Source organism: Diospyros lotus, chromosome 2 (assembly GCF_014633365.1).
Source record: "Diospyros lotus cultivar Yz01 chromosome 2, ASM1463336v1, whole genome shotgun sequence".
NCBI classification, from domain to species: Eukaryota; Viridiplantae; Streptophyta; class Magnoliopsida; order Ericales; family Ebenaceae; genus Diospyros; species Diospyros lotus.
This window is the reverse complement of record NC_068339.1, coordinates 6,557,123-6,573,387: the sequence shown is the minus strand read 5'-3', so window position 1 is coordinate 6,573,387 and position 16,265 is coordinate 6,557,123. Positions and strand designations below refer to the sequence as shown.

General features: G+C 37.1%; 1 protein-coding gene across 1 annotated transcript; it reads right to left on the bottom strand.

Annotated features, from left to right (window-relative positions):
* Positions 1 to 112: 112 nt before the first annotated feature.
* LOC127795205 (rhodanese-like domain-containing protein 11, chloroplastic) lies at positions 113 to 12,337 on the bottom strand. The gene is made up of 10 exons (XM_052326741.1): positions 12,075 to 12,337; positions 11,872 to 11,967; positions 9,992 to 10,099; positions 2,914 to 3,010; positions 2,543 to 2,582; positions 2,345 to 2,419; positions 787 to 874; positions 588 to 655; positions 407 to 479; positions 113 to 309 (listed from the first exon to the last, which is right to left on the bottom strand). The coding sequence occupies exons 1-10, from the start codon at positions 12,222 to 12,224 to the stop codon at positions 226 to 228; spliced, it is 879 nt and encodes a 292-aa protein (XP_052182701.1). The 5' UTR covers positions 12,225 to 12,337; the 3' UTR covers positions 113 to 225.
* Between the last annotated feature and the right edge of the window lie 3,928 nt (positions 12,338 to 16,265).

Here is a 16,265-nt window from a genome sequence, read left to right as displayed (position 1 = left end):
TTGAGCGTAAATTATTCATAATCAAATATTGTTCTTAAAATATTTTAATGAAAAGCAGTTCTTCTTTAAAGACACGTTAATATAAAACAAACACATGCACTCCTGGCTTCCAAAATTGAGATGCCAGAAAGCCTCTGGTCTTAATTAGATGTTCTGGAACTCAAAATTTTCAGCTTGCTGATTTTTTTTTAGTTTTAGTTTCATTTTAGATCTAGTCACAAGAACTCAGTGAGATCTTACATCCTGAAGATAACGGCCGACTTGCTGAGCCCCAATAAACAAGGCATCCGCAAGAAGAAAAATTCCAACCTGCAACAGAAAGAAGGAAAGAAGACAAATACTCGAGGAAAGAAGCTTAAACAGTCTTGACTGTTTCATTTCAAAAAGGCCTAGAAGGGAAGGTTACCAGTCGGGCAGAGAAAACTAATCGATAGCCCCAACCCTCCTTAGCGGCAGCTGCTCTTTGTTGATCAGTAAAACTGACAGTAACCCAAGAATAGCAATTAAAAACGGCATCATGAAATTTAGTCCCAATTTTGCAATCTCCCCCCACCCCCACAAATAATTAACAATGTCGCAGGAATTACCCAAGGAACTCGGAGACTCCACCAATTCCAGCAAGCTTAAAAGGCTGGGGACCTTCCCTCTCAAGATCCTGATCCAATTGATATTAGAATCACTTTCATATGAAGTAGCATAGAATGAAAGTCCTTCGTAGGGGAAAAAGGACATAGGAAGAACATGAAGAGAGAAATTTCAAGCATCAAATCAGAAACATTAAAATACCTCTTCTTCAGCAGCCTCGAAGCCCCCTTGAATCCAGAAAAGGTTTGTGTAACCAGCATTATATAGGAGCTCACAAGCTGCCAGAGATCTGCCTGATGAATGCAGATCAGTAAACAAGGGGAGTAAAATAAAAGGAGAGGAAAAAAGATAAAAGTTACAACCGTTGAATAGGAATCAACAGCTGAGAACATGCAGAGAACAGGTAAGTAGAACCCTTGGATAAAAACTTGATCAACGGCTACAGTTAAGCCTTGAAATGCATATACAAGTGTGATATACACATGAAGAGGACATTTCCATTCCATAATTTGGCTTAGCTGAATCCAGAAAGGGTGAAAGAGGGAGAGAGTTGAACCTCCATGGGGAAAAAAGGTGAATTTCAGCTAGTTTCAAGGTTTGAAACATCAAGGCAAGGGGATATATTGAGTTCAAAAGGTTTTGACATTATCAAGTTTTATACGCTTGATTTTATGTTTTCTTGAAGCATACAGCATGAGTTTTATGTTTTTCTTTCAAAGAGCATATATCGTGGTCATGCATGTTTAAAGGAAGTAAACACCCCATTGGCTGAAGGATTTCAACCTATGTTAGCATAGGATGCTCATATTGGATAAAGAGTCTAAGGAAATGGCTAGAAGCCTAGGGGTGGTCAGTGGTTTTAAATAAACTCTAAAGCATGCATATATATGGGTATGGATTATGTGTTAGTTTGCATTTCAGGCATGTTGTATGGCATGTTCAAAGTATGTTCTTAAATCCCCTTATTCAGCTTCACCATTCACGTATTCGAATGTGCTAGCTAACAAAGCTGGTGTTTCTAAGGCAAAAGGTCAAGAGGTTGCTTGATCTTATGCTCTCACGCTATAACCACAAGAAAAATGGCGGCTTTGAAGTTAAGAGTACTCAGCCAGGGTGATTTTCATCAAGGGGATTTTGTATTTTAATGATGCATTTTGATGGACGGTATATGTGATAACACTTAAAAGAAACATTCTGTATAATCCGTTCTCCCTTGGGCCTTGGCCAAATGGTGTAGGGAGTATAGAAAGGTGGTTTTGCTAAGTTTTATTACTGCACTAAAAAAAAAATAGATGGATCCTGGTTATGTAAAGAATGTCAACTCTTGGCGGGTTGGAAGTGATTTAACAATGAGTAGTGATTGGAAAACAAATCATTTATTTATTACCCGAGGATCTGCCTAGGGAGGCAGACCATCAACAGTTTATGCATACTCAGATCAAAACATTGTACAATAATAAATTCAGTTTTAATGACAACGATCAGAAATAAATGGACTACTGAAAGCCTGAACCCAAACTCTAGAGTAAAACAAGGATAAAGAAATATGGCTGGGATTGATGGCATTCAGAGCCATCCTGTCGAAAAAGCTCTGAGTTGAATAGCGCCCATAAGGAACAAAAATGTGAGCAATGGAATTGTTCCATATCGCAAGACAGTCTCTCAAAATAAAATGTAATAAATTTTTTCTGAAATTACCGCAACAACATAGTAGTTGATTATTAAGAATATGGAAGTCCAGTTCAAAGTAAAAGTTCACCTTAATCCCTTCTGGCATGCAACAATAAGGTCTGCATCTTTTGGGAACTTTGCCTCAACTTTTGATAAAAATTGGCTGCAGGGCAAGAAAGGGGAGGTAGTGAATACATAAACCAATAATATGTCTACATATATATATATATGTAGATACCAAACAATGCCAACTAAAATAGAAGAAAAATAATAGTGCACGGCGTACGCATCATAGGACAATGTTGGCACACCACTCCACCAACCACCTGCAGGATCATAAAAGTTTGAAGATTTATTGGGGGAAGGAAAAGGTGATAGATGTAACAAATTTGAAGAGATATCTCCAGAAGCCCCTAGGAAGTTCTTGTGCTAGTAAAAAGGATCTAACAAGTGACTAACATTTGAAGTTAAATTGGTTGTTCCAATGAAAAAAGCAAGTGCCATTTTGTTTGTAACTATAGACAATTACCAATAATCTCCTCTGATGATTCATTTGAAATATTATGCAACGCAGCATAGAAACTGAAATGGCTAGAAGGTCTACAAACAGGACAAATAGTAGTTATAGAAGGACAAGATAGCAAGACTTGTTTGTACCCATTATGAAGTTTGTGAACTGTCTAGAAAGATTTCCAACATCGAATTTATTGTCAACTTCAAAGATTGGAATCCATGTTGAGCCCTTAACCCATGCCTTCAAAACAGGAATATGAAGTACAATAGTCAGATGGTAACTGTTGGTTTCGTGAAGGATAGAGCTTAGGAACAGATATTAGAACAGATAGCAAAGGAAGAAAAACAGATAGTAGTAAAGGAATTTTAGCTAAAACTTGACAGCATAGAACAGAAGAAGATCACCTCACTTATTGAGTTCAATAGATTGTTTAAATACACAAGTCATCCTTATCTAACAATCTATTCAAATACTTCCTCAACTATAGGAGATAACCATCAAAACAAACTGCAGCTAAGACTAATCAAATAATTCAAAAACATAGCCTAAACTTTAGGAGTTTTAAATTAATCCTTATTTGCTAAATTTTCTCTAACAAACCAGCTAAGAGATAGCTTTGAAAGCTATCTATTTGAACTTGTTTCAGCAACTTATCAGCTGCCAAGGCATTCTTTCACAACACTCCTCCTTGCATCGGCTGCTGAACACACTCTCAATCTTGATCTTAACTGTTCAAACTTAGCCTTAGGTAGAGCCTTGGTGAATAAATCAGCCAGCTGATCCTCTGTTTTGCAATATAATAGCTTGACTTCACCTTTCTGTTGCACTTCTCTGAGAAAGAATAATTTAATCTTGAAGTGCTTAGTTTTGTTGTGAAATACCGGATTATTCGAGATAGCTATGGCTGCTTGATTGTCCACAAACAGCTTTATACTCCCTTCTTGCTCCAGGTTTAAATCGGTTAGCAATTTCTTTAGCCACAATGCTTGATTCACTGCTGCTGTAGCAGCAATGAACTCTGCTTCTGTCGTGAATTGAGCCACGATTTCTTGCTTTTTAGAGCTCCAAGAGAATACCCTCGAGCCAATTGTAAAACAATAGCCTGAAGTACTCTTCATATCATCCAATGATCCACCCTAATCACTGTCAGAAAAACCATAAAGCCTGCATTCCTCTGTCTTATAAAACAGAACACCATAATCAAGCATTCCTTTAATATACCTCAGCACTCTTTTTGCAATCTTATAGTGTTTTGAAGAAGCACAATGTAGAAATCTTGAAAGCATACTTACAGCTTGAAGAATGTCAGGTCTTGTAGCTGTAAGGTACATTAGACAGCCCACAAGAACTCCTGTAAACGGCTTCATCAGCTCTTTCAGTCCCATCTTCTTTGCATAATCTGGCCTTTTGCTCCATAGGTGTACTCATAGGTTTGCATTTCTCCTCCTTTAAAATTTTGGAGGATCTCCTTGGCATATTTCAGCTGATGAATGAAGATACCATGTTGGAATTGTTGGATTTCCATGCCAAGGAAATAAGACATCTCTCCTAAATCAGTCATCTCAAATACCCTCGTCATCTCCAACTTGAACTAATCTATCTCCTTGAGTTTGCTTCCAGTTACCAGGAGATCATCTACATAGAGTGAGACAATCAAGGAATTTGTAGCAGAGTGCTTAGTATAAAGAGTAGGTTCACTCAAACTTCTGTTAAATCCCAAACTTAGGAGATGCTCATCAATCCTTGCATTCCAGGCTCTTGGAGCCTACTTCAATCCATATAAAGTTTTCTTAAGCAAGTACACCTTATTCTCATCTCCCTCAACAACAAATCCTTCCGGTTGCTCAATAAAAATCTCCTCCTTTAGATAGCCATTTAAGACGGCTGACTTGACATCAAGCTGAAATATCTTCCATTTTTTTTTAGCTGCAATGGAAAACACCAACCTGATTGTATCTAAACGAGCCACTGGTGCATAAGTTTCAAAGTAGTCCATTCCAGCCACTTGTGCATAGCCTTTCACCACCAATCTAGCCTTGTGCTTGTTGATCGAGCCATCAGGATTTAACTTTGTTCTGAACACCCATCTAACTCCAATAATCTTCCTATCATTTGGTCTGTCAACTAACTCCCAAGTGTTTTTTTTTCAATCATACTAAGCTCCTCCTCCATTGCAATCATCCAGTGAGAATCTTTCTTGGCTTCATGAAAGCTTTCAAGCTCTAACAAGGTTAAATTGCAACGTTGATAAATATCTGACAGCATTCTTGTACCTTTAACAAGAAAATCATCAATGTTTTCATCTTCCATTAATGGTTGTTCACTTGATAGAGGTGCTGTAAAATTCTTTCCTTCTTTTTCATTCTAGTTCCACTGTTGATTCTTTTTAAACTGCACATCTCTCGTCACCTCAATTTTGTTTGTTTGAGGATGGTACACCCTATATGCTTTGGAAACATTGTTGTACCCAATGAGAATGCCTGGTTCAGCCCTCCTATCAAGCTTGTCCCTTTTAACCTGTTGAATATAAGAGAAACAAACACATCCAAACACTTTTAGGTTTTGCAAAAAAGGTTTATAACCATACTAGGCCTCAAAAGGTGTTCACCCTTGCACAGCCTTAGTAGGAAGCCTATTCAGCAAAAACACTGAAGTGCTGGCTGCTTCAGCCCAAAATTTCTTTGGTAATCCTTTCTCATGCATCAAACATCGAGCTATGTTCATGATTGTTTTGTTCTTCCTCTCACTTACACCATTTTGTCGTGGAGAATAAGGAGTAGTGAGTTGATGTTCAATGTCAGCTGCTTCACAAAATTTATTGAACTGGTTTGAAGTATACTCGGTCCCATTATCAGACCTTAGCATCTGAATTTTACACCCACTTTGATTCTCTATCCATGTCTTAAATCTCCAGAAAATACCAGCTACCTCCGACTTGAATTTCATAAAATAAATCCAATTAAATCTAGTTAGATCATCTATGAAAACAATGTAATACCTGCTTCCATTTAGAGATGCCTCCGGTTTTGGTCCACTGAGATCAATGTGGATGAGTTGCAATCTCTGTTTTGCTCTCCACGAGGCTGCTTTGAATGGAAGTCTTGTTTGCTTCCCATAGTGGCAAGCCTTACAAACTGCCAACTCTTTATCTAATAGTGGCAGACCTTACACCAAATTCTTTTTGCTCATTTGAAACACAGCTTCATGATGATAGTGCCCCAAACTTTTATGCCACAATTCAGTAGCGCTGATTGTGGATATTTGAGCCACTTGCACATCATTCACTGGATTTAAAGGAAAGCATTTACCTCCCATCTTTACTTTGAACAATTTCTTTTAGATTTGAATAGCAATGGCACCAACACCAAGAGAGGGGTGAATTGGGTTGTTTTAAAAATTTGATTGAACTTGAAAATCCTTTTGATGAAAATCGAGATTTTAGAGCAAGTGAGAATTATTGAAATGCTTGAGATAATAAATGAAAGAAATAGCACAAGCATATAAGAGACACAACGATATATAGTGGTTCGGCTTAAACCAAGCCTACTCCACTACCTTAGCTGCTCACTGAGGATTTTTCAATCAATCCACTAAAAACCTCATATCTCTCCGGATAGGCTCTCTAACAACAAGCTAGGAAATACAACCTCTTGCTTAAACAAGTAAGCCCTCTAGCAACAAGCTAGGTATTCAACCCCTTGCTTCAATAAGCAAGTTCTCTAGCACAACAAGCTAGGAATCAAAATCCTCCTACAAGCAATGTAGTCCCTCTAGCCAAACAAGCTAGGAAAAATACAAAGAGATATAAGATAAGAGAGGATCTGAGAAACAATATTCTCAGTTACAAATTCTCTCAAATATAAAGACAAGGCTTGATAATGAATTTAACACAATAAATACAAAGCCTTGAAAAGAGAGCGAATTTACCAATGAAGCACAACAATGATCTTGGCACTTGGGAGCTTGTAATGCAATCTCTTGGTCAGCTTGAATCATGCATTTGACTTGTATTTATAGTATCTTGAAAGCCCATGCACGAATCTTGCCGTTGGTAGTGGGAAATCCACTTTGGGAGAGTGGATAAACTAGCCGTTGGGGTTTTTGCGACACAAACGGTCGACAGATGCAAGGCATCGGTCGACAGATTAGCAAATATTTAAAATCTGGTCGACAGATGCTTGTGCACGCATTCTGCCGGTCGACAGATGCATAGGCATCGGTCGACAGATGGTGCATACTATTGAAGCATCACTGAATGGCATTCTGTCGATCGACAGATGCAAGAGCATCGGTCGACAAATGGACAAAAAATAAAGAGTCGGTCGACAGATGGTGAGACATCTGTTGACAGATGAAGCCATCCTTCAGAATATACATACAGTACAACTTATTTACATTTCTTTATTTATATTTTACCTTCCATTTACTTTAATACATAAATATAAATAAGAAAATACCCCCCATTTGGATTCAATAAAAATATCTAAAAAATCAAAATCCATAAGAATAAGAAAGTAGAATTTGGGTTTTAGTACAAACTTAGGATTTTGCGATTTTACCACCTCCAAGATATACACTTTCCATTTCTTGAAAAAATCGTTAAAAATCGTTTTAGCACTAATGGATAGAAGATATCAAAATACCGAGAGATAGTTTTCCAAAATGAAATCATTTTCTTATATGTCTCCTTATAAGATGCTAGTCTTCCAAACTTAGAAAAATACTAAAAATCTTACCAAAAGGAGTTTCAAAACATGATGCATGAACTAAAGGATTTTTCATACATTTAAATTTCAAGCCAAAACCTTTCATGCATGCTTCAAAATATGAAAAGCTTATTTTGAAATATGAGATTAACATAAATGATTTTTCATACTTAATATTGGTTTTTCATCAAACACATTTATGTTCTAGTTGGTCTTTTGCCTTACAACAATTTTAGCTCTATCTTGACCAACAACTTCAAACCTAATTTGAAAAATCATTTTAGGAGATTTCATCATAATACATGTTTGAGCCAATCTCCATGTATAAGAATATAAATCATTTGGTTTTCATTTTAACAAAGTATTTGAAATTGATTTTTGTTGAAAACCATAAACTTGACTCATGACTTGGGATTAAGCCAATAGATGTTTTTCATCATCAAAACTAAACACAAGGGTAGAACATCAATTTCTACCCCTTAGCATCAAGTATCAAGCACATCTTGTCTTCAAATAAAACCTTAAAGCCTTTTTCAAGTACCTGACTAACACTTAGTAGATTATGGCTCACATCAGATACATAAAGAATATTTGAGATCATTTTTGTACTTGCACTAGTGTCTATGGCTATAGTGCCTTCTCCCTTGATTGTCATATAATCACAATTCCCAATTTTGACTTTGGTAGACTCAGATTTGTCAAGCACTTTGAACAACTCACGGTTGCTTGTCATATGATTTGAACAAGCACTATCAACCAACCAACTTTCATCCGGACTTCTTGTTGCAAAACCTGTTGCAACAAATAGCTGCTCCTCCTGTTGTTGGTCTGCTACCTTTGCTTCTACAACTTGTTGAGACTTATTCTTGCAAAACTTTGCAATATACCCCAATTGTTTACACTTGTGGCACTGCACATCCAACCGTTTCCAACATCTATATGGCGGATGACCCCTCTTTCCATAGTGTTGGCATGGAGGATACTCCTCCTTCCCACTGCTACTTGCTTTCCCATTAGCTGCATCAACTTATTTCTTCTCCTGCTTCTTTCCTTTGTCACTTTGTTTTTGTTGAGACTTTACATACATTGCTCCCTCTATAGTTCCTTCCTGCCTCATAGATCTTCTTTGCTCTTGTGCTTGAAAAGCACTCAAGAGTTCTGCTAAGGTTAACTTTGACAAATCCTTTGTATTTTCTAAGGTTGAAATTGTTGTCTCAAACCTTTCAGGTACTGAAACCAGCAACTTTTGGACAAGCCTCGTGTCTGCAAATTCTCCTCCCAATAATCTCACTTTGTTTGCAATCTCTAAACGTCTATTGGAGTACTCTTGAATGGTCTCTGATTCATTCATTCATTGCAGCTCAAAGTCTCTGATTAAATTCAATATCTGCATCCCCTTGATCTTCTCATCTCCTTCATACTCCTTCTTGAGAAAATCCCCGATTTCTTTTATTGTCTTCAGAGTCATGATTCTTGTGAAAACGGTTGGGGAAACAGCAAAGAATAGGCACGACTTTGCCTTTGATTTTCTCTGCTTTTTCTCCTTGTGATTCCTAAGTTGTGCAACTGTAGGATTGTCCGGTAATGGAGGAACTTCATAATCTTCCTCAACCACCTCCCAGAGATCGTTTGCATCTAGAAAAGCCTCCATCCTAACAGCCCAAATCTGATAGTTTGTTCCTTGAAACACCGGCGGTGCTATAGCAGTGAATGGTGCTTCGAATTGCATGATGATTAGGCTAATCAGGAAAAACTAATGAAAAACAGCTTGATAGTATCAAACTCTCTCTCAATCTCATAGGCACCTCAAGAATATTGGCTCTGATACCAATTTGTTGGTTTCGTGAAGGATAGAGCTTAGGAACAGATAGCAAAGGAAGAAAAACAGATAGTAGTAAAGGAATTTTAGCTAAAACTTGAAAGCATAGAACGGAAGAAGAAGATCACCTCACTTATTGAGTTCAATAGATTGTTTAAATACACAAGTCATCCTTATCTAACAATCTATTCAAATACTTCCTCAATTATAGGAGATAACTATCAAAACAAACTGCAGCTAAGACTAATCAAATAATTCAAAAACATAGCCTAAACTTTAGGAGTTTTAAATTAATCCTTATCTGCTAAATTTTCTCTAACAAACCAGCTAAGAGATAGTTTTGAAAGCTATCTATTTGAACCTGTTTCAGCAACTTATCAGCTACCAAGGCATTCTTTCACAACAGTAACCAATCAGACAATGAATGTAGAGAATTATTTGATCCCTATTATTTATAGAAAATATAAATATCATGCATAATTAACAGCAACACTAAAATATTGTTCTTTAGACATTTGAAAATCATACGTATACAGGAACATTACCAATGTCCCATAATAAATCAACAGTTGGAGAGCTACGAAGACAACCAACTTTGGCAGTAAGGCCTTGAGCACCAGCAAGCAAGAAAACAGAAGACTCCCCAAAAAATATAACTTTAATCAAGAAAGTAAATGAGTAAGAAAAACCACTCACCCTTCCATGCTCCTTAGAGGGACGAACATCTAATAAGGTTTTGTTAGATAGTTGAATTGCATAGCCCGCTTCTCTCGGTGTCAGAACTTTGACTTTTTCTTCCCTAACCTGCATGAAATAGATAAATCACAAAATTCGAAGCTAAGATAATGAACTAACAATATATATTTGCACACTTCAGGGCAGTTTTTTCATAGCCATGCACAATTAAATCCCATGTTTTAGAATAGCAAAAGATGCATGCATGTTTTGGGAAAATACATTGTCCAAAGCACTCATATGCGTGCAAGATGTAATATGATAAATCTGACCCATGTCCATTTCAAGTAACTAAATATCAAAAGACCGTTAAACAGTATGTGCGCAACAATACATGCACTTAAAACCAATCTTAAACAAGACAATAGTCAAATTACAAGGTCTTCCTACCCAGATATTACAGCCTTCCAAGAAAACAGTATGATAAGGTGACATGCAATTTGACAAAATCAAAGCCTTGACCAAATGTCCACCTGGTGCTTTTATGAAAATGATACTTGAAACCAATAAGTACTGCAGATTTTGAATTCCTTTTATGTTGTTTACAAACCAATAAATGAAAATAGAGTAAATTTAAAATTAAAATAGTAATTAGGATTGTGCATGGTGACAGGATATATGATTTTAATTTTAAATTTGTTCTAGTTTTGATTTAGAATCCATAGTTTTAACCTTTTACTTTAGAAAATAATTGATTAGGTTTTTTTTTTTTCAGTATGACTTGCTATTTTTAGTAAGATTTGATTAGGTTTTTTAGGAAGTTGAGCTATCTTTAGCCTATAAATAGGCCTTATGGATTTAATTAAAGTTGATAGATTGATTGATCAAGAATAGGATAATGATTTTTGCACCAAGGGGGGAATTTCCCCCCTTTCTATTTTAAAGTAGAAAGCAAAATGGGAAATTTATCCCCACCCCCTTAGCACCTTGTTTCAGAGCACCTATGCTTGGATTGAGGAGATGCAAGGGGAAGGGGAACTGATCCCCTTGTTTTGAAGAGGTTTAAAAAGAAGAGGGAAAGGGAATCAGAGAATTGAGGCTCAAACCCCAATTCTCTCTTCTCTTTCTCTTTACATTCTGCACTTTGCCTTGCTGTCCCTTCCCCTCTTCTTCTTAAACCTCTTCAAAACAAGGGGATTGGCTCCCCTTCCCCCTCTATCCCCTCTATCCCCTCAATCCGAGTTGCAAATATCAGCACCATTGAGAATAATTTTGAGATTTCCTCCTTGCTGAGTTCTTTCTTCTCCACTCTAATTCTCCTCCTCCTTCCCCAATTCTCTCTTCTCTCTCTCTTTACATTCTGCACTTTGCCTGGCTGCCCCGCATCACACAGCCTTTAGTTTCATGCATATGGCAGTGTATTCAAAATCTCAGATTCCTCCCATCATTTTTTTTTTTCCGTTTCTCTAGTTGTAAATTGTTGAAGAATGGGGTATATGCTACTCCAAATTGCAAAAGCTACGAACTGTCAACATTAAATTTAGCTTAGGCAACAACTTAGCCACATCCATGATACGGATTTAAACCACCCAAAATTCAGAGACACGTCCACCGGTTTTGCATTAGAGATAAAGGATTGGATTCCACTTCTACAATATAGATGATACGTGGAAATAAAAATTTAATAAAAATCAATCTATTACAGATCCCCAACGCCAAATTCGAAGGCACCCTTGTTTAAATACCCAAAATAGCATTTCTACATAGTGTTTGGAAGAACGGAAATCCAAGAAATTAAGTCCTGATTAACAAAAGAAATCTAAGAAATCAAGTACCTGGGAAGCACACCATCAGATATTGAATCTCAATTCACGATATTATACAGATTAGTAAGAAAATACCAAAGCTTCCCATCTCTTTCGAGCCGCAGCCATATCCTTCATTTGCCTCAACTCGTAATCTTCTTCAACAGCTTGCATAAGGATACTACTAAAATCCTACACAGAACACAAGCCAAAACCATCTAAGAAATTTCAATTACGCACCTATAACCGAGTACATAAGAGACACCCAGTTGATCAAAAGCTTGAAAATCTGTTTGTACTCTGGGTGGGGCTCGACAAGAGGACATGGTTTCTAGCCGAGATGGGTTTGAGAAACCGAGCCCATGTGTTCTGGTAAACAGCTTCCTGCACTGTTGTTTCCGGCAATTGCAGGGATTGAGGGATGGAAGCCCAAGAACCAGAGCTCGCATGGTTGAGAGCAGAATGAATGTCTCGAATCTCAAGAGAGGGCTTATCCACTGTTACTATTTGGTGAGAGAGAGAGAGAGAGAGCTGTTAAGCGCTGGGATACCGTTGTCGGCCAGCGCAGCATAAGCACGGGTAAATTTAACATAGAATTTTGAAAGATAAGTAAATTTTGTATTGCTATTATATACTAGTGGTAAACCGTGTGGTATCCCACACGTAAATTTAAGAGTATTATATACTAGCATAAGTAAATTTAACATAGAATTTTGAGAGTTTAATTTAAAAATAAGAGATTAAATTTGTTATTTTAAATAATTTTAATATAATTAATAAATATATATTTTTTGTTAATACTAAGAGTATATTTGATTACACACATTTATCATAAAAAATATATAATTATTATACATATTTTCTATGAAAACAATCAAACACTCTTAATTTTTCTATAGAAAAATATGTATGATACAAGTATTTAAACATTCTTTCCATGGAATTCATTTTTCAAAGGAGTGGAGTGATTTTTATTTTCTAGGCAATCATTATCTAGAATTAAATTCTAGATAATGTAATCAAACACATTCTAAGTTTATTAATTATTCGCTATTTAATATGCTAATGAAAAATACTCTTAATTCAATATACCGATATTTCATGTGTTAAAAAATAATTAACATATTAAATATGTCACTTGGTAAAATACTTATAAGTTTTTTTATTTATTATATTATATTTATTTATAAATAAATATTATAAAACTTATAATATATCCACTCAAAAACGTCTGTTATTTTCTATTTATTATATTATAAATATAAATTAAAATTCTTAAATGTGAGTAAAAATAAATTTTTTAATAATAACAAAAATTTAAAAATATGAATTTTGATTTTTTTCATAGTCTTAAAAATATAATACCTTAAATATTAATTAGTATTGGAAAACCCAAGCATTTGACAACCTTAAATAATTTTTATGGATTTGTTAAAATATCACATTTTCAAGACTATAATATAATTATTATTAATAATTAATTAATCACTCATTTGATTTAATGCAAGTTTTTGAAGAAAAAAATTCACCATTCATTGACACTTGACAAAATACTTTCCTTAACTATCCTATTTTAATATTATATATATATAGAATAAAGATATAAAGATAAGATTTTAAATAAATAGACAATTTTCTATGACTGAGTTTGTAAGCACCCCGCCCGGATATCCCCAACCACCCGGACTACCCGAACGGGAGCACTTACGGAAGAGGAAAAATACTGAAACACGGAGACAAAGACCACCCCGGCATGCATACACGAAAATAAAAACAGCGGAAGCAAAGCTCAAGACATGCATGCACTATAGGTACCTCGCTAACACAGCGGTCACAAGATAAATAAATAAACACAAACTCCTGTGCCGACATACACAAGACACGAGATATGACCTGGCACAGTCAGAAATAAAAGAATAGACTCTACACAACCATCAAAGTTGACAGAGGTTGACGGGGATTGACGGGACTGCCTGTACACCACACTGACTCTGCCGTTAGACGCTGACTCCCTTGCTCGGACCCACGCTGGCACTACCTGGAATGATGGAAAGCAAAGTGAGTCGAGAGACTCAGCAAGCATAAGGGAGAAAAGGCTGAAGGCTACACAAAACCAGAAATCTCACCCCAGAATAAACCCCCAAGTACACACAAGCCATGAGACGCTACAACACAACAGCTCAATAGCATAACAAAATAAAAGCACATACCGGTCCTTTGGGCCCACATAAGACACTTGACACCCAAGTCCCATACCAACCTGCCGCTGCCTTGAGAGGCAACATGAATCTCCAACAAACCTGCACGCGCTGTCCCGGGTCGATACTCCCGACAACCGAGCCATAGGCTTCCTCAGAACGGTACTCCCGTCCGAGAACTAAATACTACCAATATCCATGCAATGCACATAGAAATGCAATGGCGTAGTGAGCATCAACGTGATACAAGGCATACATCCAGGCATCAGGCCATGCTCCGCCCACATAGTAAACCACACGCCATGCATATGCCGCGCTGGATGCAACCTAACCAAGCTAGAATGTCCGTGTCCAAGCATACTCAATAAATGAATATCCCAACATGCATCCCGTACCCATGTCCATATCAAATCATGAACAGTAATACAAGGTATCTAATCATGCAGTAAATCACATACCGGCAGAGCTAGTCAGCAGTGCCCGGCACCGGCCAACAGTCAGTGACTAGGAGTGTCCGCCCGACGGTCCACTTCAGGGCCGTACCGTAGTCTACCCCAACGTCACCAAACGGTTGACCCCTGCCCCACTACTCAATAGCTCTAACCAAATCATAAGTAAATCCGAGAAAAAACTGTAAATAAAACCCGCACGACTAGGAACCTAGTTCCCCAACTGGGTTCAGCATCATTTCGAAAGGAATGGGGGCGTTACAAACCCCCGTAGGCTCATAACGAATAAAATTATAGAAGCCTCAGATTTAATTTAAATTAAAACAAATGAATAATAGTTCAACCAATAAGGCAAGGTGCTGAATTAAAGTAAGCGAGAGGATAAAGTACAGGAAATCACGGGGTCTTTAACGGGAAGTAAAGATTAGGAAGAGAGGGTTAAGAGCTTGCCTTTACACGGCCGTTCCTTGCTTTTCTTGCGCACCCGCTGCGAAGTAAACGTTCGCTAGCAATAAATAAAATCGCGACTTTAATTAAATAAATCTACTGTGTAATATAATTAATTTAGCCGTCTAAAATCCCACGTAAGCGCACCACAATTAATATCTCAATGAGTCTCATATTTATTTTAAATTAAATCACGCTAATAAAGCCAGCTTAATAAATTAAATTTAAATCAAACGACTCCAAATTTCATAATTAATAAACGGGCCGAAACAGACGAAGGGAGGGTATAAAATACGAGAAATCATAGGGTTTCTCATGGGAATTGAAGAATACGAGGAAATGGTTAGGAACTTGCCTGAAACTAGCTGATTCCGACCTCTCTCAAACTCCCGAGGCAAATTAAATCATTTCCTAGCAAATAACACAACCGGGACCCAAATTAATTAATTTTAATTATGTAAAATTTATAATTTAAACATATAATGCTTCTACTAATTTTTACCCACGTACCTGATCACTTCCCTTGTCGAAAAATCTCAAAATCCCTTTATTTTTCCCTTATTTTCTTCTTTTCTTCTCATTTTCTTCTTCTTCTTCTTCTTCCCTTCTTCTCCCGTGCACTGCTCTGCGCGCCTTCTTCTTCTTCTTCTTCTTCTTCTTCTTCTTCCTTTCTCTTCCTTCCTTCTTTCTTCTTCTTCTCCTTCTTCTTCCTTTCTTCCCCGCGGCCGCTGCTTCCCTCTTCTCCCCTACGTCTTCTTCCTCGCCCGAACCAGCAGCCACCGTCGCCTTCCAGCGGCTGCTACTGCTTCGTTGCCATGGCCAAGCAAAGCTCGGCCAGCCTCCCATGGCCGCCACCTCCTCCTCTCTCCCTCGTTCGATCTCTCTCAAGCCCTCATCTCTCTCTCTCTCGCGCGCGACTTCTCTTTCCCCCAACCTTTCTCTGTTTCTCGGCCACTGCTCTCAATGTGAGAAAAATATCAGATTTGATGCTTGTTCTCCAAGCATACTGCACAGCCACACGTTTTAACAAATTAATTGATTTAACTAATTTAATTTCATTTACTCTTTTGTTATTTTTTTATGGTTATAATATTATCCCTATTATCATTATTATCATTTTTAATTTCTTTTTTTTTCTTGGGATATTACAATTCTCCCCTCCTTAATAGAATTTCGTCCTCGAAATTCGCGTTTAGCCCATATCCTCAAGATAAACTCGCAACTCTCATGATATTACCTAACACATCTTCCGAGAGCCTCCATATCATCATTTTCCAGTTCTCACAAGTCAAAATCTACTACAGATCCAATTTGACTTAACATACTAGCATATCTTCCCAATTAGAACACAATATAACCACTAATACCTTAACTCGCTCAAGGAACTTCATCAATC